The 27236-nt window shown below is 47.6% G+C and overlaps 1 protein-coding gene across 1 annotated transcript; it reads right to left on the bottom strand.

Annotated features, from left to right (window-relative positions):
- Positions 1-1804: 1804 nt before the first annotated feature.
- LOC115120917 (fibronectin type III domain-containing protein 4-like) lies at positions 1805-27236 on the bottom strand. Its single transcript, XM_065003372.1, has 8 exons — positions 27136-27236; positions 15690-15825; positions 11066-11167; positions 9807-9906; positions 9596-9685; positions 3461-3624; positions 3316-3378; positions 1805-3237 (listed from the first exon to the last, which is right to left on the bottom strand). Exons 1-8 carry the CDS (start codon positions 27234-27236, stop codon positions 3154-3156), a joined length of 840 nt encoding a protein of 279 aa, XP_064859444.1. The 3' UTR covers positions 1805-3153.

The raw sequence follows: 27236 nt of genomic DNA, 5'->3' as shown, positions 1-27236 counted from the left end.
GTTTTCCTAACATCACGGGGAGGTAGAACAGTTTCATCCACAGCGGAACACCCAGGAATGACTAAAGAGTTGCGTTGCTTAAAGGAGAAGGAGAAAACGGTCTGAATCTTTGTTGTCCAGCTTGTCAAATTGTACGTGTGACCTTTCATCCAGGTGCCCTTAGAGCAGTTCTTCCCAAACGGGTCCAGTCCAGGTGCCCTTAGAGCAGTTCTTCCCAAACGGGTCCAGTCCAGGTGCCCTTAGAGCAGTTCTTCCCAAACGGGTCCAGTCCAGGTGCCCTTAGAGCAGTTCTTCCCAAACGGGTCCAGTCCAGGTGCCCTTAGAGCAGTTCTTCCCAAACGGGTCCAGTCCAGGTGCCCTTAGAGCAGTTATTCCCAAACGGGTCCAGTCCAGGTGCCCTTAGAGCAGTTCTTCCCAAACGGGTCCAGTCCAGGTGCCCTTAGAGCAGTTATTCCCAAACGGGTCCAGTCCAGGTGGCTTTGGTCAGAAGTAGTTCACTAACTGGGGAGAAGTAGTCCACTAGCTGGGGAGAAGTAGTTCACTAACTGGAGAGAAGTAGTCCACTAGCTGGGGAGAATCAGTCCACTAGCTGGGGAGAAGTAATTCACTAGCTGGGGAGAAGTAGTCCACTAACTGGGGAGAAGTAGTTCACTAACTGGGGAGAAGTAGTTCACTAGCTGGGGAGAAGTAGTGCACTAGCTGGGGAGAAGTAGTCCACTAGCTGGGGAGAAGTAGTCCACTGGGGAACCACTGCTGGGGGAGAAGCTGGGGAGTCCACTAACTGGGGAGAAGTAGTTCACTAACTGGGGAGAAGTAGAAGTAGTTCACTAGCTGGGGAGAAGTAGTGCACTAGCTGGGGAGAAGTAGTGCACTAGCTGGGGAGAAGTAGTCCACTAACTGGGGAGAAGTAGTCCACTAGGGAGAAGTAGTCCACTAGCTGGGGAGAAGTAGTCCACTAGCTGGGGAGAAGTAGTTCACTAGCTGGGGAGAAGTAATTCACTAGCTGGGGAGAAGTAGTCCACTAGCTGGGGAGAATCAGTCCACTAGCTGGGGAGAAGTAGTTCACTAACTGGGGAGAAGTAGTTCACTAACTGGGGAGAAGTAGTTCACTAGCTGGGGAGAAGTAGTCCACTAGCTGGGGAGAAGTAGTGCACTAGCTGGGGAGAAGTAGTCCACTAGCTGGGGAGAAGTAGTCCACTAGCTGGGGAGAAGTAGTCCACTAGCTGGGGAGAAGTAGTCCACTAGCTGGGGAGAAGTAGTCCACTAGCTGGGGAGAAGTAGTCCACTAGCTGGGGAGAAGTAGTTCACTAGCTGGGGAGAAGTAATTCACTAGCTGGGGAGAAGTAGTCCACTAGCTGGGGAGAATCAGTCCACTAGCTGGGGAGAAGTAGTTCACTAACTGGGGAGAAGTAGTTCACTAACTGGGGAGAAGTAGTTCACTAGCTGGGGAGAAGTAGTCCACTAGCTGGGGAGAAGTAATTCACTAACTGGGGAGAAGTAGTCCACTAGCTGGGGAGAAGTAGTCCACTAGCTGGGGAGAAGTAGTCCACTATAGCTGGGGAGAAGTAGTCCACTAGCTGGGGAGAAGTAGTCCACTAGCTGGGGAGAAGTAGTTCACTAACTGGGGAGAAGTAGTCCACTAGCTGGGGAGAAGTAGTTCACTAACTGGGGAGAAGTAGTTCACTAGCTGGGGAGAAGTAGTCCACTAGCTGGGGAGAAGTAGTCCACTAGCTGGGGAGAAGTAGTCCACTAGCTGGGGAGAAGTAGTCCACACTAACTGGGAGCTGGGCTGGGGAGAAGTAGTCCACTAGCTGGGGAGAAGTAGTCCACTAGCTGGGGAGAAGTAGTTCACTAACTGGGGAGAAGTAGTCCACTAGCTGGGGAGAAGTAGTTCACTAACTGGGGAGAAGTAGTCCACTGCCGGATGACATTTGCCTCATCCCTTTCTGTCAGAAGGTTCTTCCCCTTGCTCCTTCCTCTCTTGTTCCTTAAACATGGTTGGTGTTTGGTGGTATTGCTGTGACAATTTCAAGATTCCCTTTGTCAAATACTCTGTTCTGAATAGTAGAGGGATAGTTTCAGCCACTGAACTGAAAAAGGGAACTGGGCTCTTGATCGGACATGTACTCAAGTCATCTAAGACACTTACTGTACAGTTGTGTCACTTCCTTTATGCTTGTGTCACTTCCTTTATGCTTGTGTCACTTCCTTTATGCTTGTGTCACTTCCTTTATGCTTGTGTCACTTCCTTTATGCTTGTGTCACTTCATTTATGCTTGTGTCCCTTCCTTTATGCTTGTGTCACTTCCTTTATGCTTGTATCACTTCCTTTATGCTTGTGTCACTTCCTTTATGCTTGTGTCCCTTCCTTTATGCTTGTGTCACTTCCTTTATGCTTGTGTCCCTTCCTTTAGACTTGTGTCACTTCCTGATGTCACACTCTGATGGAGGAGGAAGAGGAGATCCTGTCACAGTCTGATGATGGAGGAGGAGAAGGCTCTGTCACAGTCTGATGATGGAGGAGGAGAAGGCTCTGTCACAGACTGATGATGGAGGAGGAGGAGGAGGTCCTGTCACAGTCTGATGATGGAGGAGGAGAAGGCTCTGTCACAGACTGATGATGGAGGAGGAGGTCCTGTCACAGACTAATGATGGAGAAGGAGGAGGAGGAGATCCTGTCACAGACTGATGATGGAGGAAGATGAGGAGATCCTGTCACAGACTGATGGTGGAGGAAGAGGAGGAGATCCTGTCACAGTCTGATGATGGAGGAAGAGGAGGAGATCCTGTCACAGTCTGATGATGGAGGAGGAGGAGATCCTGTCACAGACTGATGATGGAGGAGGAAGAGGAGGTCCTGTCACCGACTGATGATGGAGGAGGAGAAGGCTCTGTCACCGACTGATGATGGAGGAGGAGGAGGAGGTCCTGTCACCGACTGATGATGGAGGAGGAGGAGGAGGTCCTGTCACAGACTGATGATGGAGAAGGAGGAGGAGGAGATCCTGTCACAGACTGATGATGGAGGAAGATGAGGAGATCCTGTCACAGTCTGATGATGGAGGAAGAGGAGGAGATACTGTCACAGTCTGATGATGGAGGAGGAGGAGGTCCTGTCACAGACTGATGATGGAGCAAGAGGAGGAGATCCTGTCACAGTCTGATGATGGAGGAGGAAGAGGAGGAGGCTCTGTCACAGACTGCTGATGGAGGAAGAGGAGGAGATCCTGTCACAGTCTGATGATGGAGGAAGAGGAGGAGATCCTGTCACAGTCTGATGATGGAGAAGGAGGAGGAGGAGATCCTGTCACAGACTGATGATGGAGCAAGAGGAGGAGATCCTGTCACACTCTGATGATGGAAGAGGAAGAGGAGGTCCTGTGGAACTGACAGAGAGAATAGTTGAGTTATACACTGATGACACAAACACATCCTTGTAGATGAAAACTTTGTTTATCACCTTGCTGCCTTGCACCCCCCCGTTGTAGTAGAGTGGCGTGCTCTGAGCCGAGACGCTGGTGCTGTAGTAAGATGGTTCGGTCCGAACAGAGGGGCGTTTGGGTTTGTCCTTGTAGTCATTGTCCTTGATGATGTCATACTGACGACAGAACAGAGCTATTACCGCTGGAGAGGAGAGAGGACAGGGGGTTGAAGACAGAACAGAGAGGAAACAGAGGACAGGGGGTTGAAGACAGAACAGAGAGGAGACAGAGGACAGGGGGTTGAAGACAGAACAGAGACAGAGGACAGGGGGTTGACAGAGGACAGGGGGTTGAAGACAGAACAGAGAGGAGACAGAGGGACAGGGGGGGGTTGAAGACAGAACAGAGAGGAGACAGAGGACAGGGGGTTGAAGACAGAACAGAGAGGAGACAGAGGACAGGGGGTTGAAGACAGAACAGAGAGGGGACAGAGGACAGGGGGTTGAAGACAGAACAGAGAGGAGACAGAGGACAGGGGGTTGAAGACAGAACAGAGAGGAGACAGAGGACAGGGGTTGAAGACAGAACAGAGAGAGACAGAGGACAGGGGAGAGGAGACAGAGGACAGGGGTTGAAGACAGACAGAGAGGAGACAGAGGACAGGGGTTGAAGACAGACAGAGAGGAGACAGAGGAGGACAGACAGAGGGAGACAGAGAAGACAGAACAGAGAGGAGACAGAGGACAGGGGGTTGAAGACAGACAGAGAGGAGACAGAGGACAGGGGGTTGAAGACAGAACAGAGAGGAGACAGAGGACAGGGGTTGAAGACAGAACAGAGAGGAGACAGAGGACAGGGGGTTGAAGACAGACAGAGAGGAGACAGAGGACAGGGGGTTGAAGACAGACAGAGAGGAGACAGAGGACAGGGGGTTGAAGACAGACAGAGAGGAGACAGAGGACAGGGGGTTGAAGACAGACAGAGAGGGAGAAGACAGAGAGAGGAGACAGAGGACAGGGGTTGAAGACAGACAGAGAGGAGACAGAGGACAGGGGTTGAAGACAGAGGACAGGGACAGGGGTTGAAGACAGACAGAGAGGAGACAGAGGACAGGGGGTTGAAGACAGAGACAGAGGACAGGGGTTGAAGAAGACAGACAGAGACAGAGACAGGAGACAGAACAGGACAGGGGGTTGAAGACAGACAGAGAGGAGACAGAGGACAGGGGTTGAAGACAGACAGAGAGGAGACAGAGGACAGGGGGTTGAAGACAGAACAGAGAGGAGACAGAGGACAGGGGTTGAAGACAGAACAGAGAGGAGACAGAGGACAGGGGTTGAAGACAGACAGAGAGGAGACAGAGGACAGAAGACAGAGAGAGAGACAGAGGACAGGGGGTTGAAGACAGACAGAGAGGAGACAGAGAGGGGTTGAAGACAGAGAGGAGACAGAGGACAGGGGGTTGAAGACAGACAGAGAGGAGACAGAGGACAGGGGGTTGAAGACAGAACAGAGAGGAGACAGAGACAGGGGAACAGAGACAGACAGAGACAGACAGAGAGGAGACAGAGGACAGAACAGAGAGGAGACAGAGGACAGGGGGTTGAAGACAGACAGAGAGGAGACAGAGGACAGGGGTTGAAGACAGAACAGAGAGGAGACAGAGGACAGGGGTTGAAGACAGACAGAGAGGAGACAGAGGACAGGGGGTTGAAGACAGACAGAGAGGAGACAGAGGACAGGGGGTTGAAGACAGAACAGAGAGGAGACAGAGGACAGGGGGTTGAAGACAGACAGAGAGGAGACAGAGGACAGGGGGTTGAAGACAGACAGAGAGGAGAGACAGGGGTTGGAAGACAGACAGAGAGGAGACAGAGGACAGGGGGTTGAAGACAGACAGAGAGGAGACAGAGGACAGGGGGTTGAAGACAGAACAGAGAGGAGACAGAGAGGAGAGAGGACAGGGGTTGAAGACAGACAGGAAGACAGACAGAGAGGAGGACAGGGGGGAGTTGAAGACAGAAGAGAGAGACAGAGAGGAGACAGAGGACAGGGGGGAGTTGAAGACAGACAGAGAGGAGACAGAGGACAGGGGGTTGAAGACAGACAGAGAGGAGACAGAGGACAGGGGTTGAAGACAGACAGAGGAGAGGAGGACAGGGGTTGAAGACAGACAGAGAGGAGACAGGGGACAGGGGGTTGAAGACAGACAGAGAGGAGACAGAGGACAGGGGGTTGAAGACAGACAGAGAGGAGACAGAGGACAGGGGGTTGAAGACAGAGACAGAGACAGACAGAGAGGAGACAGAGGACAGGGGTTGAAGACAGACAGACAGAGAGGAGACAGAGGACAGGGGGTTGAAGACAGAACAGAGAGGAGACAGAGGACAGGGGTTGAAGACAGACAGAGAGGAGACAGAGGACAGGGGTTGAAGACAGAACAGAGAGGAGACAGAGGACAGGGGTTGAAGACAGACAGAGGACAGAGGACAGGGGTTGAAGACAGACAGAGAGGAGACAGAGGACAGGGGGTTGAAGACAGACAGAGAGGAGACAGAGACAGAGAGAGACAGAGGAGACAGGGGGGTTGAAGACAGAACAGAGAGGAGACAGAGGACAGGGGGTTGAAGACAGACAGAGAGGAGACAGAGGACAGGGGGTTGAAGACAGAACAGAGAGGAGACAGAGGACAGGGGTTGAAGACAGACAGAGAGGAGACAGAGGACAGGGGTTGAAGACAGACAGAGAGGAGACAGAGGACAGGGGGTTGAAGACAGACAGAGAGGAGACAGAGGACAGGGGGTTGAAGACAGACAGAGAGGAGACAGAGGACAGGGGGTTGAAGACAGAACAGAGAGGAGACAGAGGACAGGGGTTGAAGACAGACAGAGAGGAGACAGAGGACAGGGGTTGAAGACAGAGGACAGGGGTTGAAGACAGACAGAGAGGAGACAGAGGACAGGGGGTTGAAGACAGACAGAGAGGAGACAGAGGACAGGGGGTTGAAGACAGACAGAGAGGAGACAGAGGACAGGGGTTGAAGACAGACAGAGAGGAGACAGAGGACAGGGGTTGAAGACAGACAGAGAGGAGACCGAGGACAGGGAGTTGAAGACAGACAGAGAGGAGACAGAGGACAGGGGGTTGAAGACAGACAGAGAGGAGACAGAGGACAGGGGGTTGAAGACAGACAGAGAGGAGACCGAGGACAGGGGTTGAAGACAGAACAGAGAGGAGACTGAGGACAGGGGTTGAAGACAGACAGAGAGGAGACAGAGGACAGGGGTTGAAGACAGACAGAGAGGAGACAGAGGACAGGGGGTTGAAGACAGACAGAGAGGAGACAGAACAGGAGGAGAGAGGACAGGGGTTGAAGACAGACAGAGAGGAGACAGAGGACAGGGGGTTGAAGACAGACAGAGAGGAGACAGAGAACAGGGGTTGAAGACAGACAGAGAGGAGACAGAGGACAGGGGGTTAGACAGACAGAGAGGAGACAGAGGACAGGGGGTTGAAGACAGACAGAGAGGGGGTTGAGACAGAGGACAGGGGGGAGTTGAAGACAGACAGAGGAGACAGAGGACAGGGGTTGAAGACAGACAGAGAGGAGACCGAGGACAGGGAGTTGAAGACAGACAGAGAGGAGACAGAGGACAGGGGGTTGAAGACAGACAGAGAGGAGACAGACAGGGGGTTGACAGGGGGAGACCGAGGACAGGGAGTTGAAGACAGACAGAGAGGAGACAGAGAGGGGGTTGAGACAGAGGACAGGGGGGTTGAAGACAGAACAGAGAGGAGACCGAGGACAGGGAGTTGAAGACAGACAGAGAGGAGACAGAGGACAGGGGTTGAAGACAGACAGAGAGGAGACCGAGGACAGGGGGTTGAAGACAGACAGAGAGGAGACAGAGGAAGAAGACAGAGAGGAGACAGAGACAGAACAGAGAGGAGACAGAGGACAGGGGTTGAAGACAGACAGAGAGGGGGTTGAAGAGACAGAGGACAGGGAGTTGAAGACAGAACAGAGAGGAGACCGAGGACAGGGAGTTGAAGACAGAACAGAGAGGAGACCGAGGACAGGGGTTGAAGACAGACAGAGAGGAGACAGAGGACAGGGGTTGAAGACAGAACAGAGGGAGTTGAGACAGAGAGACAGGGGGGTTGAAGACAGACAGAGAGGAGACAGAGGACAGGGGTTGAAGACAGACAGAGAGGAGACAGAGGACAGGGGTTGAAGACAGAAGAGAGAGGAGACAGAACAGAGGAGACAGGAAGACAGACAGAGAGGAGACCGAGGACAGAAGACAGAACAGAGAGGAGACCGAGGACAGGGGGTTGAAGACAGAACAGAGAGGAGACCGAGGACAGGGGTTGAAGACAGACAGAGAGGAGACCGAGGACAGGGAGTTGAAGACAGAACAGAGAGGAGACCGAGGACAGGGGGTTGAAGACAGACAGAGAGGAGACCGAGGACAGGGAGTTGAAGACAGAACAGAGAGGAGACAGAGGACAGGGGGTTGAAGACAGACAGAGAGGAGACCGAGGACAGGGAGTTGAAGACAGAACAGAGAGGAGACCGAGGACAGGGGTTGAAGACAGAACAGAGAGGAGACCGAGGACAGGGGGTTGAAGACAGAACAGAGAGGAGACCGAGGACAGGGGGTTGAAGACAGACAGAGAGGAGACCGAGGACAGGGAGTTGAAGACAGAACAGAGAGGAGACCGAGGACAGGGGGTTGAAGACAGACAGAGAGGAGACCGAGGACAGGGAGTTGAAGACAGAAGAGAGGAGACAGAGAAGACAGAGAGACCGAGGACAGGGGTTGAAGACAGACAGAGAGGAGACCGAGGACAGGGAGTTGAAGACAGAACAGAGAGGAGACCGAGGACAGGGGGTTGAAGACAGAGACAGAACAGACAGAGAGAGAGACCGAGGACAGGGGGTTGAAGACAGAACAGAGAGGAGACCGAGGACAGGGGTTGAAGACAGACAGAGAGGAGACCGAGGACAGGGAGTTGAAGACAGAACAGAGAGGAGACCGAGGACAGGGGTTGAAGACAGAACAGAGAGGAGACCGAGGACAGGGAGTTGAAGACAGAACAGAGAGGAGACCGAGGACAGGGGGTTGAAGACAGAACAGAGAGGAGACCGAGGACAGGGAGTTGAAGACAGAACAGAGAGGAGACCGAGGACAGGGGGTTGAAGACAGAACAGAGAGGAGACCGAGGACAGGGGGTTGAAGACAGAACAGAGAGGAGACCGAGGACAGGGGTTGAAGACAGAACAGAGAGGAGACCGAGGACAGGGGGTTGAAGACAGAACAGAAGACCGAGGACAGGGGGTTGAAGACAGAACAGAGAGAGACCGAGGACAGGGGTTGAAGACAGAACAGAGAGGAGACCGAGGACAGGGGTTGAAGACAGAACAGAGAGGAGACCGAGGACAGGGGGTTGAAGACAGAACAGAGAGGAGACCGAGGACAGGGGGTTGAAGACAGAACAGAGAGGAGACCGAGGACAGGGAGTTGAAGACAGAACAGAGAGGAGACCGAGGACAGGGGGTTGAAGACAGAACAGAGAGGAGACCGAGGACAGGGGGTTGAAGACAGAACAGAGAGGAGACCGAGGACAGGGGGAGACCGAGGACAGAAGACAGAACAGAGAGGAGACCGAGGACAGGGGTTGAAGACAGAACAGAGAGACAGAACAGACCGAGGACAGGGGGACCGAGGACAGGGGTTGAAGACAGAACAGAGAGGAGACCGAGGACAGGGGGTTGAAGACAGAACAGAGAGGAGACCGAGGACAGGGAGTTGAAGACAGAACAGAGAGGAGGAGACAGGGGGTTGAAGACAGAACAGAGGAGAGGACAGGTTGAAGACAGAACAGAGGAGACCGAGGACAGGGGGTTGAAGACAGAACAGAGAGGAGACCGAGGACAGGGGGTTGAAGACAGAACAGAGAGGAGACCGAGGACAGGGGGTTGAAGACAGAACAGAGAGGAGACCGAGGACAGGGGGTTGTAACAATAGATATATAATATAATAGTGTGTAATAATGTTTTATCTAATTCTGTGTTTGTAACACACACACACAGACACACACACACACACACACACACACACACACACACACACACACACACACACAGAGAGAGAGAGAGAGAGACCAACCTGCCCAGAGTAGCAGTACAGTAGTGACGATGAGTAGTTCTCCAGTCTGCAGGTTAGGGGTCAGATCCATCCCTTCCATGGTCGGGTCATCTAGGGTAGAGGGGGAAAAGTTACTGTTTGTATATGCATGCACATGTGTGTGCATGCATGTGTGTGTGTGTGTGCGTCCATGTCTGTGTGTGTGTGTGTATGTTTGCATGTGTGTGTCTACCGTCTATGCTTCCTATAGGGTAGTGATCAGTCTTCTCCAGGGTCCTGAAGTGGACAGTGTGACTGGGCTGGCTGTCTCCCTGAAGACCTATGGACTGGACCTAAGATATAAAACACAATCAGACCTGCAACCCCCTTCACGTGTTGAATGCAGGAATGAGGGAGAATTTTGGTTTTTGTTTTTTTGAAAAGTCTCTGAAAAAGTTTGGTTACTAGCTACCTTTTTTTAGAATGTTGGATCCCATGATGTGGTTAGCATCAGGGACCATTACTATCTGTCCAGGGATCCTGCTGACCAAGGGTCTAAAGAGCTGCTGGGCATAGCAGCTAGCCTAGCTGCTAACTAGCTATTGAGATATCAAGGTTTCCTTGACTCCTTGAACACAGCCTGCACCGCGGTTAGCCCTTGTGGCTGAGACCACAGGATTGTCCCGGACTTTGTGGCTGAGACCACAGGATTGTCCTGGACTTTGTGGCTGAGACCACAGGACTGTCCCGGACTTGTGGCTGAGACCACAGGATTGTCCCGGACTTGTGGCTGAGACCACAGGATTGTCCCGGACTTGTGGCTGTCTAAGTCCCTGCTGTTTGTTGTTGTTTAGATTCTCTGGCAACGGCTCTGGTGAACATTCCTGCAGTCAGAATGCCAATTGCACGCTTCCTCAAAACTTGAGACATCTGTGGCATTGTGTTGACCTCTACCTCCACCCCTGACCTCTAACCCCTGACCTCTACCTCTAACCTCTAACCCCTGACCTCTATCTCAAACCCTTGACCTCTAACCCCTGACCTCTACCTCTAACTCCTGACCTCTACCTCTACCCCCTGACCTCTAACCCCTGACCTCTGCCTCTACCCCCTGACCTCTAACCCCTGACCTCCACCTCTACCCCCTGACCTCTACCTCTACCCCCTGACCTCTAACCCCTGACCTCTACCTCTACCCCTGATCTCTACCTCTACCCCTGACCTCCACCTCTACCCCCTGACCTCTAACCCCTACCTCTACCTCTACCCCTGATCTCCACCTCTACCCCCTGACCTCCACCTCTACCCCCTGACCTCCACCTCTACCCCTGACCTCTACCTCTACCCCCTGACCTCTACCTCTACCCCCTGATCTCTACCTCTACCCCTGACCTCCACCTCTACCCCCTGACCCCTAACCCTGACCTCTACCCCCTGACCCTCACCTCTACCCCCTGACCTCTACCTCTACCCCCTGACCTCTACCTCTACCCCCTGACCTCTAACCTGTACCTGTACGCTGTAGTGTGTGTCTTCATCCAGGTCCCACAACACACACGCTCGACTTGACGAGTTCACCTCCCGAATGGAGCGCTGCATCAGCCCGTCCTGCCTCTACACACACACACACACACAGACACACACACAGACACAGACACAGACACAGACACACACACAGACACACACACACACACACACACACACACACACACACACACACACACACACACACACACACACACACACACACACACACACACACACATACACACACACACACACACATACAGTACCAGTCAGAAGTTTGGAAACACAAACTCATTCAAGGGTTTTTCTTTATTTTTACTAATAATAGTGAAGACGTCAAAACTGTAAAATAACACATATGGAATCATGTAGTAACCAAAAAAGTGTTAAACAAATTAAAATTGAGTTTATATCTGAGATTCTTCAAGTAGCCACCCTTTGCCTTGATGACAGCTTTGCACACTCTTGGCATTCTCTCAACCAGCTTCATGAGGTAGTCACCTGGAATGCATTTCAATTAACAGGCGTGCCTTGTTAAAAGTTAATTTGTGGAATTTATTTCCTTCTTTATGCGTTTAAACCAATCAATTGTGTTGTGACAAGGTAGGGGTGGTATGCAGAAGACAACCCTATTTGGTAAAAGACCAAGTCCATATTACGGCAAGAACAGCTCAAATAAGCTAAGAGAAACGACAGTCCATCATAACATGAAAGGTCAGTCAATACAGAAAATGTCAAGAACTGAAAGTTTCTTCAAGTAACGTCACAAAAACCATCAAACGCTATGATGAACATGGCTCTCATGAGGACCGCCACAGGAAAGGAAGACCCAAAAGATACCTCTGTTACAGAAGAAAAGTTCATTAGAGCCTCAGAAATTGCAGCCCAAATAAATGCTTCACACACAGAGTTCAGGTAACAGACAGATCTCAACATAAACTGTTCAGAGGAGACTGCGTGAATCAGGCTTTCATGGTCAAATTGCTGCAAACAAACCACTACTAAAGGACACCAATTAGAATAAGAGACTTGCTTGGGCCAAGAAACACGAGCAATGGACATTAGACTGGTGGAAATCTGTCCTTTGGTCTGAAGTTCAAATTAGTTCAAACCGCCGTGTCTTGTGGGTGAACAGATGATCTCTGCATGTGTATTTCCCACCGTAAAGCATGGAGGAGGAGGTGTGATGGTGTGGGTGAACAGATGATCTCTGCATGTGTATTTCCCACCGTGTAGCATGGAGGAGGTGGTGTGATGGTGTGGGGGTGCTTTGCTGGTGACACTGTCTATGATTTGTTTCGATTTCAAGGCACACTTAAACAGCATGGCTACCACAGCATTCTGCAGCGATACGCCATCCCATCTGCTTTGGGGTTAGTGGGACTATCATTTGTTTTTCAACAAGACATTGACCCAACACACCTCTAGGCTGTGTAAGGGCTATTTTACCAAGACGGAAAGTGATGGAGTGCTGCATCAGATGACCTGGCCTCCACAAACCTCAACCAAATTGAGATGGTTTGGAATGAGTTGGACCGCAGAGTGAAAGAAAAGCAGCCAACAAGTGCTCAGCATATGTGGGAACTCCTTCAATATTGTTGGGAAAGCATTCCAAGTGAAGCTGGTTGAGAGAATGCCAAGCGTGTGCAAAGCTGTCATCAAGGCAAAGGGTGGAAATTTGAAGAATCTCAAATATAAAATATATTTTGATTTGTTTAACACTTGTTTTTCTTTTTGATACTGTCACAAAGCTAACTAAAAAAGCAGCATTCCCCAAAAGAGGATGGCTTTCACTTCAACAGTGATAAATTCATGAACTTCTTTGAGGAAGACATAATGATCATTAGAAATCTAATGATGGACTCCTCTTTAATTCTGCGTATTCCTCCAAAGCTCAGTGGTCCTGAGTCTGTACAACTCTGCCAGGACCTAGGATCAAGGGAAACACTCAAGTGTTTTAGTACTATATCTCTTTACACAATGATGAAAATAATCATGACCTCTAAACCTTCAAGCTGCATATTGGACCCTATTCCAACTAAACTACTGAAAGAGCTGCTTCCTGTGCTTGGCCCTCCTATGTTGAACATAATAAACGTCTCTCTGTCCACCGGATAACTCACTTAAAGTGGCAGTAATAAAGCCTCTCTTGAAAAAGCCAAACCTTGACCCAGAAAATATTTTAAAAACTGTCAGCTTATATCGAATCTCCCATTCTTCTCAAAAATCTTTGAAAAAGCTGTTGCGCGGCAACTCACTGCCTTCCTGAACGCTTCAGTCTGGTTTTAGACCCCATCATAGCACTGAGACTGCACGTGTGAAGGTGGTAAATTACCTTTTAATGGTGCCAGACCGAGGCTCTGCATCTATCCTCGTGCTCCTAGACCTTAAGTGCTGCTTTTGATACCATCGATCACCACATTCTTTTGGAGAGATTGAAACCCAAATTGGTCTACACGGACAAGTTCTGGCCTGGTGTAGATCTTATCTGTCGGAAAGATATGTTTGTCTCTTTGGATGGTTTGTCCTCTGTCAAATCAACTGTAAATGTTGGTGTTCCCCAAGGCTCCGTTTTAGGACCACTATTGTTTTCTCTATATATTTTACCTCTTGGTGATGTCATTCGGAAACATAATGTTAACTTTCACTGCTATGCGGATGACACACAGTACATTTTGATGAAACATGGTGAAGCCCCAAAATTGCCCCCACTGTGTTTCAGACATAAGAAGGTGGATGGCGGCAAATGTTCTACTTTTAAACTCGGACAAAACAGAGATGCTAGTTCTAGGTCCCAAGAACCAACGAGATCTTCTGTTGTATCTGACAATTAATCTTGATGGTTGTACAGTCATCTCAAATAAAACTGTGAAGGACCTTTGCGTTACTCTGGACCCCGATTTCTCTTTTGACGAACCTATCAAGGACAGTTTTTTTCAATCTACGTAACATTGCAAAAATCTGAAACCTTCTGTCTAAAAATGACGCAGAAAAATGTATCCATGCTTTTGTCACTTCTAGGTTATACTACTGCAATGCTCTCCTTTCCGGCTACCTGGATAAAGCACTAAATAAACTTCAGTTAGTTCTAAACACGGCTGCTAGAATCTTGACTAGAACCAAAATATGTGATCATTTTACTCCAGTGCTAGCCTCTCTACACTGGCTTCCTGTTAAGGCAAGGGCGGATTACAAGGTTTTACTGCTAACCTACAAAGCATTACATGGGCTTGCTCCCACCTATCATTCCGATTTGGTCCTGCCATACATACCTACACGTACGCTACGGTCACAAGACGCAGGTCTCCTTACTGTTTCTATGGTTTCTAAGCAAACAGCTGGAGGCAGGGCTTTCTCCTATAGAGCTCCATTTTCATGATTGAGTGTAGTCTGGCCCAGGAGTGTGAAGGTGAATGGAAAGACACTGGAGCAACGAACCGCCCTTGCTGTCTCTGCCTGCACGGTTCCCCTCTCTCCACTGGGATTCTCTGCCTCTAACCCTATTACAGGGGCTGAGTCACTGGCTTACTGGCTTACTGGTGCTCTTCCATGCCTTCCCTTGGGTTGTGCCGTGGCGGAGATCTTTGTGGGCTATACTCGGCCTTGTCTCAGGATTGTAAGATGGTGGTTGAAGATATCCCTCTAGTGGTGTGGGGGCTGTGCTTTGGCAAAGTGGGTGGGGTTATATCCTGCCTGTTTGGCCCTGTCTGGGGGTATCGTCGGACGGGGCCACAGGGTCTCCTGATCCCTCCTGTCTCAGCCTCCAGTATTTATGCTGCAGTAGTTTGTGTCGGGGGGCTAGGTTCAGTCTGTTATATCTGGAGTATTTCTCCTGTCTTATCCGGTGTCCTGTGTGAATGTAAGTATGCTTTCTCTAATTCTCTCTTTCTTTCTTTCTTTCACTCCCCCGGAGGACCTGAGCCCTATGACCATGCTTCAGGACTACCTGGCATGATGACTCCTTGCTGTTCCCAGTCCACCTGGCCATGCTGCTGCTCCAGTTTCAACTGTTCTGCCTGCGGCTATGGAACCGTGACCTGTTCACTGGACGTGCTACCTGTCCCAGACCTGCTATTTTCAACTCTCTAGAGACAGCAGGAGCGGTTGAGATACTCTGAATGATCGGCTATGAAAAGCAAACTGACATTTACTGACCTGTTGCACCTCTACAACCACTGTGATTATTATTATTTGACCATGCTGGTCATCTATGAACATTTGAACATCTTGGCCATGTTCTGTATTAATCTCCTGCTGGTCATCTATGAACATTTGAACATCTTGGCCATGTTCTGTTATAATCTCCACCCGGCACAGCCAGAAGAGGACTGGCCTCCCCTCATAGCCTGGTTCCTCTCTAGGTTTCTTCCTAGGTTCTGGCCTTTCTAGGGAGTTTTTCCTAGCCACCGTGCTTCTACACCTGCATTGCTTGCTGTTTGGGGTTTTAGGCTGTGTTTCTGTACAGAACTTTGATTGATTTGTTACTACATGATTCCATATGTGTTATTTCATAGTTTTGATGTCTTCATTATTATTCTACAATTGAGAAAATAGTGAGAGAAAAAAAAATTGGACCGGTTAGTGTATATCTTTCCGTATTATCTCCTACCTGTTGTGAGATGACGTATCCGATGACAATGTCTCCCTGTGGTACACTCCAGATGATGAGGGCGGAGTCTGATCTCAGCTGACTTACCGATACGTTGACTGGAGCCACTGGCACTGCTGTTATAACACAGAAATAACTTACATATTACACACCTTTTACCACGGCATTGTTGAATAGTCATTTCCGATTGGCTTGAAGGGCATTCTAGAGTGTGCATAATGACATCATTAAAAACATCCCAGGCCAAATGTCTCTCCTAACCAATCACAAAGCAGGACCCATCAGGACATCCTGAATATTCAACAGTCTGGGGTTGACATTCTGTAGGCTCGGCCCTAATATATGTCCTCTCTGTCACCTCCGGCCAACATGACAGGTAGTCTAGTGGTTAGAGTGTTGGGCCAGTAAACGAAAGGTTGCTGGATTGACTCCCCGAGCTGACAAGGTCAAAATCTGTAGTTCTGCCCCTGAACAAGGCAGTTAACCCACTGTTCCTAGACCGTCATTGCAAATAAGCATTTGTTCTTAACTGACCTGTCTAGTTAAATAAAGGGTCAATAAAAAAAAGAAGTAAAATAGCACAAGACAATGCCTAAGGGTCAGTGTGTCCTTCCCCCTCTGAGGGGCCACAATGTCTCTGTTACAGTATCCAGAGGACTGACTATATCTCTGTTACAGTATCCAGAGGACTGACTATATCTCTGTTACAGTATCCAGAGGACTGACTATTGAATGTGTCTCTGTTACAGTATTTAGAGCACTGACTATATCTCTGTTACAGTATCCAGAGGACTGACTATATCTCTGTTACAGTATCCAGAGGACTGACTATATCTCTGTTACAGTATCCAGAGGACTGACTATATCTCTGTTACAGTATCCAGAGGACTGACTATTGAATGTGTCTCTGTTACAGTATCCAGAGGACTGACTATTGAATGTGACAGAATAATACTATAGCATCCATGTTTAGCATCTATCTGAAATGTGTTGACTGATGATAACTCTAAGCGAATCTATATGGATGTATGATCTCCGTGGTAACTGTTCACTGAGGATGACTCTGATGCTATCTCTATGGATGTATGATCTCCGTGGTAACTGTTCACTGAGGATGACTCTGATGCTATCTCTATGGATGTATGATCTCCATGGTAACTGTTCACTGAGGATGACTCTGATGCTATCTCTATGGATGTATGATCTCCATGGTAACTGTTCACTGAGGATAACTCTGATGCTATCTCTATGGATGTATGATCTCCATGGTAACTGTTCACTGAGGATGACTCTGATGCTATCTCTATGGATGTATGATCTCCGTGGTAACTGTACACTGAGGATGACTCTGATGCTATCTCTATGGATGTATGATCTCCATGGTAACTGTTCACTGAGGATAACTCTGATGCTATCTCTATGGATGTATGATCTCCGTGGTAACTGTACACTGAGGATGACTCTGATGCTATCTCTATGGATGTATGATCTCTGTAGAGAGTGAACTCTGAATTACTCTGCAACGTTTTTTTGTGTGTGTTTTGTGTCTTATTTACAATCCTTTAGATTCTGTGACAACCTGTGAAGATTGGGCTCGAGTGTTTAGGTTAGTGTAACCTTGGTATTGTTGGACTGGTCAGGCAGAACCCTTTTTTGGTTCCGGATAGAACTGGGCGGCAGGGAGCCTAGCAGTTAAGAGAATTGGGCCAGGAACCCGAAAGGTCGCAAGGCACTTAAACCCTAATTGCTCCTGTAAGTCCCTCTGGATAATAGCGTAATGTCAAAAATGGTGGTTGGTTTTGGGTTGAGAAGATGATATAAATGGAATTAAATGCCTTGGTTCTCTCTCTCTCTCTTACCTTGTATCCAGTCCATGGAGGAAGGTTGAATGATCAATTCTCATTTCCTAGAGCTTCTATGCCTCTGGCCTAGTAAGCATCTTTTTTGTTCATGGTTTGTCCTGTAAGTTAACCTGAGGATCTATTTGCCTCTAGAAGTATGCTTTAATAATGTCAGTATTGCCTTGTAACTTAAGCTTTACGCCTTGTACGTGAATCCTTTCATTTGACAAAGTTAATTTGCTTCTCAACCCCATTCTTCGATCTTAGTCAGCCAAACGCATAATACTTGATTGTACATTGTTTTAGTAGAATGTTAAACGGAGTCAGATATTCAGTTTAATAGACTTTGATCATATTAATCGCTTAGTCTCACTATGGGAGTATATTATAATAATATTACCCCAGTACTTTCCCTCCTGAAACAGGTGATCAATCATACAACGTCACGTACAGTGGAAGACTGGAAGAATGAGGGATGGAGAGAGAGAGAGAGAGAGAGAGAGAGAGAGAGAGAGAGACGGAGAGAGAGAGAGAGACAGACAGACGGAGAGAGAGAGAGAGAGAGAGACGGAGAGAGAGAGAGAGACAGACAGACAGACAGACAGACAGACAGACAGACAGACAGACAGACAGACAGACAGACAGACAGACAGACAGACAGACAGACAGACAGACAGACAGACAGACAGACAGACAGACAGACAGACAGACAGACAGACAGACAGACAGACAGACAGACAGACAGACAGACAGACAGACAGACAGAGAATGACAGAGAATGAAAGAGAGAGAGACAGACAGACAGAGAATGACAGAGAGAGAGACTTTATGGAACAAAAAGCCTTCACTATATCATCCTGGAATATCCAAGGCCTGAGGTCATCTGCCTTTGGCCTAAAGTGCAGGAACACGGACTTCACCAAAGAAATCGGTAATACAGACATTGTCATCCTGCAAGAAACCTGGTATAGAGGAGACGGACCCACTGGTTGCCCTCTAGGTTACAGAGAGCTGGTAGTCCCATCCACCAAACTACCAGGTGTGAAACAGGGAAGGGACTCAGGGGGTATGCTAATTTGGTATAGAGCAGATCTAACTCACTCCATTAAATTAATCAAAACAGGAACATTTTACATTTGGCTAGAAAGTCAAAAGGAAATTATCTTAACAGAGAAAAATGTCCTCCTGTGTGCTACCTATTTCCCCCCCACTAGAATCCCCATACTTTAATGAAGACAGCTTCTCCATCCTGGAGGGGGAATTCAATAGTTTCCGGGCCCAGGGACATGTACTAGTCTGTGGCGACCTAAACTGGACAAGAACTTGACACCCTCAGCACACAGGTGGACAAACACCTTTCTGCAGGTGACAGCATTCCCTCCCCCATATGCCCCCCTAGGCACAACTATGACAACATAACCAACAAAAACAGATCACAACTCCTGCAGCTCTATCGCACGCTAAGTATGTACATAGTCAATGGTAGGCTTCGAGGGGACTCCTATGATAGGTACGCCTATAGCTCATCTCTTGGCAGTAATACTGTAGACTATTTTATCACTGACCTCAACCCAGAGTCTCTCAGAGCGTTCACAGTCAGCCCACTGACACCCCTATCAGACCACAGCAAAATCACAGTCTACTTGAACAGAGCAATCACGAGGCATCACAGCCAAAGGAACTGAGTAACATTAAGAAATGCTATAGATGGAAGGAATGCAGTTTGGAAACCTACCAAAAAACAATTAGGCAACAACAAATTCAATCCCTTCTAGACAATTTCCTGGGTAAAACGTTCCACTGTAATAGTGAAGGTGTAAACTTGGCAGTAGAAAATCTTAACAGTATATTGACCTCTCAGCTTCCCTATCAAATCTAAAAATCTCAAATAGAAAACCGAAGAAAATGAACAACAATGACAAATGGTTTGATGAAGAATGCAAAAATCTAATAAAGAAATTGAGAAACCTGTCCAACCCAAAAAATAGAGACCAGGAAAACCCAGAGTCTACCTCTTCACTATGGTGAATCACTAAAACAATACAGAAATACACTACGGAAAAAGAAGGAACAGTACGTCAGAAATCAGCTCAATGTAATTGAAGAATATATAGAATCTAACCACTTCTGGGAAAATTGGAAAACACTAAACAATCAACAACATGAAGAATTATCTATCCAAAATGGAGATGTTTGGGTAAACCACTTCTCCAAACTTTTCGGTTCTATAACAAAGAATAAAGAGCAAAAACATATACATGATCAAATACAAATCTTAGAATCAACTATTAAAGAGTACCAGAACCAATTGTATTCTCCAATTACCTTGAATGAGTTACAGGACAAAATAAAAACCCTCCAACCCAAAAAGGCCTGTGGAGTTGATGGTATCCTCAATGAAATGATCAAATATACAGACAACAAATTCTAATTGGCTATACTAAAACTCTTTGACATCATCCTTAGCTCTGGCATCTTCCCCAATACTTGGAACCAAGGACTGATCACCCCAATCCACAAAAGTGGAGACAAATTTGACTCCAATAACTACCGTGGAATGTGCGTCAACAGTAACCTTGGGAAAATCCTCTGCATTATCATTAACAGCAGACTCATACATTTCCTCAATGAAAACAATGTACTGAGCAAATGTCAAATTGGCTTTTTACCAAATTACCGTACAACAGACCATGTATTCACCCTGCACACCCTAATTGACAACCAAACAAACCAAAACAAAGGCAAAGTCTTATCATACTTTGTTGATTTCAAACAAGCCTTCGACTCAATTTGGCATGAGGGTCTGCTATACAAACTGATGGAAAGGGGTGTTGGGGGTAAAACATACCACATTATAAAATCCATGTACACAAACAACAAGTGTTCCGTTAAAACTTCTTAAGGACGTGGTACCGAGGTGGGAACCACAATCAGCGGAAATGTTCAAGAGCGCCACCCATAGAGGTTGATAAACCTCAAACTTTCATTAAAATTGACATACAATATACTGAATTAAAGCTACACTCGTTGTGAATCTATCCACCAAGTCAGATTTGTAAAATGCTTTTCGCCGAAAGCATGAGAAGCTATTATCTGATACCATGCACCCTCAAAATACTGCAACGTCACCTAACACGACAGATTTTGCGTTAGCCGTCGCAAACCAAAACGCTGAAATAAAATATAAAACATTCATTACCTTTGACGAGCTTCTTTCTTGGCACTCCTAGATGTCCCATAAACATCATTTAGGGTCTTTTTTCGATTAAATCGGTCCATATATAGCCTAGATATCGATCTAAGAATACTGTGTGATAAACGGAAAAAAATAGCGTTTCATAACGTTTTTAAAATTCAAAAAGTCGACGATAAACTTTCACAAAACACTTCGAAATACTTTTGTAATGCAACTTTAGGTATTAGTACACGTTAATAAGCGATAAAATTCATCAGGAGGCGATGTAAAATCTTTAGCTGTCCATGTAGAAAAACATGTCTGAAGAGAGGTCGACCAAACATCCGGTCGGAGACCGGAGGGAATGAGTTCCCTTGATTCGGCTCGACCAAGAATCAAAGCTGAATCAAATGACATGACTCTAGACATCGTGTGGAAGCTGTAGGCACTGTAAACTCGGCTCTATTTAATTTGGTTCACTTTGAACAATTCCTTGAAGTCGCGGATGGATATATTTTTCCATTTTCAGTGATCAGATTTCCCTGCACTTTTCGATGATACGCCCGTTCTGTTATAGTCACAGCCGTGATTTAAACAGTTTTAGAAACGTCTGAGTGTTTTCTATCCACACATACTAATCATATGCATATACTATATTCCTGGCATGAATAGCAGGGCGCTGAAATGTTGCGCGATTTTTAACAAAAAGCTGCGAAAATTCGCAACAGCCGTAACAGGTTTTAAAATTGGCAAAAAAACAATAGACACCGCTGCCCTAGAGCACACAAAAAACTATACATACCTTGGCCTAAACATCAGCGCCACAGGTAACTTCCACAAAGCTGTGAACGATCTGAGAGACAAGGCAAGAAGGGTATTTTATTCCATCAAAAGGAACATAATTTCAACATACCAATTAGGATTTGGCTAAAAATACTTGAATCAGTCATAGAGCCCATTGCCCTTTATGGTTGTGAGGTCTGGGGTCTGCTCACCAACCAAGACTTCACAAAATGGGACAAACACCAAATTGAGACTCTGCATGCAGAATTCTGCAAAAATATCCTCCTTAGTACAACGTAGAACACCAAATAATGCAGAGCAGAATTAGGCCGATACCCACTAATTATCAAAATCCAGAAAAGAGCTGTTCAAATCTACAACCACCTAAAAGGAAGCGATTCCCAAACCTTCCACAACAAAGCCATCACCTACAGAGACATGAACCTGGAGAAGAGTCCCATAAGCAAGCTGGTCCTGGGGCTCTGTTCACAAACACAAACACACCCACAGAGCCCCAGGACAGCAGCACAATTAGACCCAACAAAATCATGAGAAAACAAAAAGATAATTACTTGACACATTGGAAAGAATTAATTAACAAAAAAACAGAGCAAAATAGAATGCTATTTGGCCCTAAATAGAGAGTACACAGCGGCAGAATACCTGACCACTGTGACTGACCCAAACTTAAGGAAAGCTTTGACTATGTACAGACTCAGTGAGCATAGCCTTGCTATTGAGAAAGGCCGCCGTAGGCAGACATGGCTCTCAAGAGAAGACAGGCTATGTGCTTACTGCCCACAAAATGAGGTGGAAACTGAGCCGCACTTCCTAACCTCCTGCCCAATGTATGACCATATTAGAGATACATATTTCCCTCAGATTACACAGATCCACAAAGAATTCGAAAACAAATCCAATTTTGATAAACTCCCATATCTACTGGGTGAAATTCCACAGTGACATCACAGCAGCAATATTTGTGACTTGTTGCCACAGGAAAAGGGCAACCAGTGAAGAACAAACACCATTGTAAATACAACTCATATTTATGTTTATTTATTTTCCCTTGTGTACTTGAAGCATTTGTACATTGTTACAACACTGTATATATATAATATGACATTTGTAATGTCTTTATTGTTTTGAAACTTCTGTATGTGTAATGTTTACTGTTCATTTTAATTGTTTATTTCACTTTTGTATATTATCTACCTCACTTGCTTTGGCAATGTTAACACATGTTTCCCATGCCAATAAAGCCCCTTGAATTGAATTGAAATGAATTGAGAGAGAGAGAGAGAGAGAGAGAGAGAGAGAGAGAGAGAGAGAGAGAGAGAGAGAGAGAGAGAGAGAGAGAGAGAGAGAGAGAGAGAGAAAAAGAGAGAGAGAGGAGAGGGAGACAGAGAGAGAGAGGGAGAGAGACAGAGAGAGAGAGAGAGAGAGAGAGAGAGAGAGAGAGAGAGAGAGAGAGATTGCATGTGTCAGAGTACATCACTGTCCTGTTAACAGAGGCATTATCCATGAACACGTAAGCAAGCTCACACAGAAACAACACACACACACACACACACACACACACACACACACACACACACACACACAATACTAATTTCCTCTGTTGGGGGATGATCCAGTGATTCCTGTAAGTTATTAATTAACAGAAGAGATCCATCTAATCAATAACATTGGTCACATCACTGATCAATAATATGACTCATACTGTTCTCTCCTTACCTCCTCCTCCTCCTCCTCTACTCTCCCCTCCTCCCTCCCCCTCCTCCTCTCCTCCTCTTCTCCTCTACTCTCCCCCCCCCCCTCTCCTCTCCTCCTCTTCTCCTCCACTCTCCCTCCTCCCTCCCCCTCTCTTCTCCTCCTCTTCTCTCTCTCTCCCCTCCTCCCCTCCCCCTCCTCTACTCCTCTAATCCTCCACTCTCCCCTACTCCCCTCCCCCTCTCCTCTCCTCTCCTCTCCACCTCTTCTCCTCTACTCTCCCCTCCTCCCCCCCTCTCCTCTCCTCCTCTTCTCATCTACTCTCCCCTACTCCCCCTCTCCTCTCTCTCCTCCTCTTCTCCTCTACTCTCCCCTCCTCCCCTCCCCCTCTCTCTCTCCTCCTCTTCTCCTCCACTCTCCCCTACTCCCCTCCCCCTCTCCTCTCCTCTCCTCCTCTACTCCTCTACTCTCCCCTCCTCCCTCCCCCTCTCCTCTCCTCCTCTTCTCCTCTCCTCTCCCCTCCTCCCTCCCCCTCTCCTCCTCCTCTTCTCTCCTCTACTCTCCCCTCCTCCCCTCCCCCTCTCCTCTCCTCCTTTACTCTCCCCCTCTCCTCTCCTCCTCTTCTCCTCTACTCTCCCCTCCCCTCTCCTCTCCTCTCCTCCTCTACTCTCCCCTCCTCCCCTCCCCCTCTCCTCTCCTCCTCTCCTCCTCTACTCTCCCCTCCCCCTCTCCTCTCCTCCTCTTCTCCTCTACTCTCCCCTCCCCCTCTCCCCTCCTCCCCTCCCCCTCTCCTCTCCTCCTCTACTCTCCTCCTCTACTCTCCCCCCTCTCCTCTCCTCCTCTCCTCCTCTACTCTCCCTCCCCCTCTCCTCTCCTCCTCTTCTCCTCTACTCTCCCCTCCCTTCGTTAATCTTGAAAAAAAACATTTACTTAAGACCTGGAAATCCACCAATCCTCCATCGTTAACACAATGGGAAGATGCTTTATTATCTACAAATTGAAAGTGTGTGGGCGACAGAGAGAAACAAAATGGTGCAGTTTGAGGCCTTGTGGCGGAGAGTGATGCACTGGAGATGGGGGTGTGGGGGGGGGGGGGGGGCAGGTGCGTCTGGACGGGGGTGATGTTGTTGATGTTTGTGTGCCTCTGTACGTTTGTATGTGTATTTTTTGTATTGTTAATCAGAGAGAGAGGTTTGGACGGAGGTAGGAAGTGTGTGTGTGTGTGTGTGTGTGTGTGTGTGTGTGTGTGTGTGTGTGTGTGTGTGTGTGTGTGTGTGTGTGTGTGTGTGTGTGTGTGTGTGTGTGTGTGTGTTAGTGTGCGCGTCCACTGACAGTTAAATAGTTAAATATGGGGAGAAACAACAATACACAGGAAAATCAGTAAACAACAACAACAACGGCGACAACAGTTGAACACACACACTGCTGCCGTAGGTCGTCTAACAGGGCGTCACCTTCCTGCACGGTGATGTATGGGTCAGGTAAATCACCAGTAAATAACGGCCATGTGATCGACAGAGACAGACTAATCTACCTAATGCATCCACTGGTCACTGTGAAGGGTACCCTGTGTGTGTGTGTGTGTGTGTGTGTGTGTGTGTGTGTGTGTGTGTGTGTGTGTGTGTGTGTGTGTGTGTGTGTGTGTGTGTGTGTGTGTGTGTGTGTGTCTGTGTGTGTGTGTGTGTGTGTGTGTGTGTGTGTGTGTGTGTGTGTGTGTGTGTGTGTGTGTGTGTGTGTGTGTGTGTGTGTGTGTGTGTGTGTGTGTGTGTGTGTGTGTGTGTGTGTGTGTGTGTGTGTGTGTGTGTGTGTGTGTGTGTGTGTCTGTGTGTGTGTGTGTGTGTGTGTGTGTGTCCTAACATACTATGTAAATGTTTAATTCTCAGGAGTCCTAATACATACTAACTGTACTTGTAGTCAGTCACATTACCAACTAAAATATTTTAATCAGATACTTTGGAAAAACTAGATGATTACCTCTTGGATTACATTTAAAATGATCTCTCTCTCTGTCTCTCTCTCTCTCTCTCTCTCTCATTCTCTCTCTCTCTCTCTCTCTCTCTCTCTCTCTCATTCTCATTCTCTCTCATTCTCTCTCTCTCTCTCTCTCTCTCTCTCTCTCTCTCTCTTCTCTCTCTCTCTCTCTCTCTCTCTCTCTCTCATTCTCTCTCTCATTCTCTGTCTCCTTCTCTCTCATTCTCTCTCTCCCTCTCATTCTCTCTCTCTCTCTCTCTCTCATTCTCTCTCTCTCTCTCTCTCTCTCTCTCTCTCTCTCTCTCTCTCTCTCTCTCTCTCTCATTTGACACCATTCTGTTTTCTCTATGACATTCAATTCAGCTTTGAAAAAAGGTGTGAGTTTAAGTTTGTTCTACCTGAGTGAGTCTGACCACCAATCAGAGACCACTAGGATTACATACCAAATGATGACCACCAATCAGAGATCACTAGGATGACACACCAAATGATGACCACCAATCAGAGATCACTAGGATGACACACCAAATGATGACCACCAATCAGAGATCACTAGGATGACACACCAAATGATGACCACCAATCAGAGACCACTAGGATGACACACCAAATGATGACCACCAATCAGAGATCACTAGGATGACACACCAAATAATGACCACCAATCAGAGATCACTAGGATGACACACCAAATGATGACCACCAATCAGAGATCACTAGGATGACACACCAAATGATGACCACCAATCAGAGATCACTAGGATGACACACCAAATGATGACCACCAATCAGAGATCACTAGGATGACACACCAAATGATGACCACCAATCAGAGATCACTAGGATGACACACCAAATGATGACCACCAATCAGAGATCACTAGGATGACACACCAAATGATGACCACCAATCAGAGATCACTAGGATGACACACCAAATGATGACCACCAATCAGAGATCACTAGGATGACACACCAAATACATTGATGGATCCTCTTTGTCTTCTTCTAACGCCTCTTAAAGGGAAAGTAATCAAAAAAAAGTAAAAGTAATCCGATTACCTGAGTTTGGATAATCAGATTACATTTAGAAAGTAATTTAACAAACCTTGTAAATACTGAACCACACACACACACACACACACACACACACACACACACACACACACACACACACACACACACACACACACACACACACACACACACACACACACACACACACACACACAGCACCAGCATGACAAAGAGTGAAGACCTTGAGAAAGGTGAATGTACCACAGACAGTCAGGTACTGGGGGTTGTTTAACTACAGTGACTCACTGGCTGTCACCATCAGCGTGTTCCATGTGGTCAGCAGGAGGGTAGCGAGGCTCAATGAGACAGCAACATCGGCAGGCATGTTCCCCCTCTCTCTCTGTCTCCTCCTCCTCCTTCGCCACTAGATCACATTGCAAACAATTCCCTCACCCACAGCTGTTGATCTTCTTTTTTTTTAAAGAAGAAAAGACAAAAGAAATAACAGTGTCAGTGTGATTGGTTTTCCTGGAGGGGAAAAACATTGCTGTTACAGGAATGTCGGTTTCCACCCGCACTTGAAGGACTCACGGTTATGAATCAATCCCGGTCAGTGGTCCACTATGGGGACAAACAGCTCGATATCCGACGGTGAACGATGTTCACATCCGCAATGTTGCTTCTAAGCCGACTCAAACAGCTGTTGCTATTTTTTGAGAGGATGTAAATGGAAGGAAAAGAGGAGAGTGGAGAAGAGAGAGGAGGAGAGAAACAGAGACAGCTGTTGCTCCCGTTGGGCGTTTCAGATCTACGGCCAGCGCCCACTAGCCTCGTTCACCAGTTCATAGACGGAGGGGAGAGGTAAAGGGATAAAGAAGAGGAAGGGAGGAGGAGGAGGAGGAGGAGGAGATGTCTTGTCGTCTGTCTCCAGGGTTTGGCAGTTTACCGTTCAGCCTGCATAGAACGAGAGGTTCCGGGGCATCCAAGTGACAGCGTGTTCTTCCACGAGTCCCAGGAGACACACTGGCACGCGAATATTTCTTTCAT

Source organism: Oncorhynchus nerka, linkage group LG18 (assembly GCF_034236695.1).
Source record: "Oncorhynchus nerka isolate Pitt River linkage group LG18, Oner_Uvic_2.0, whole genome shotgun sequence".
NCBI lineage: Eukaryota > Metazoa > Chordata > Actinopteri > Salmoniformes > Salmonidae > Oncorhynchus > Oncorhynchus nerka.
This window is presented reverse-complemented; position numbering and strand designations above follow the sequence as displayed.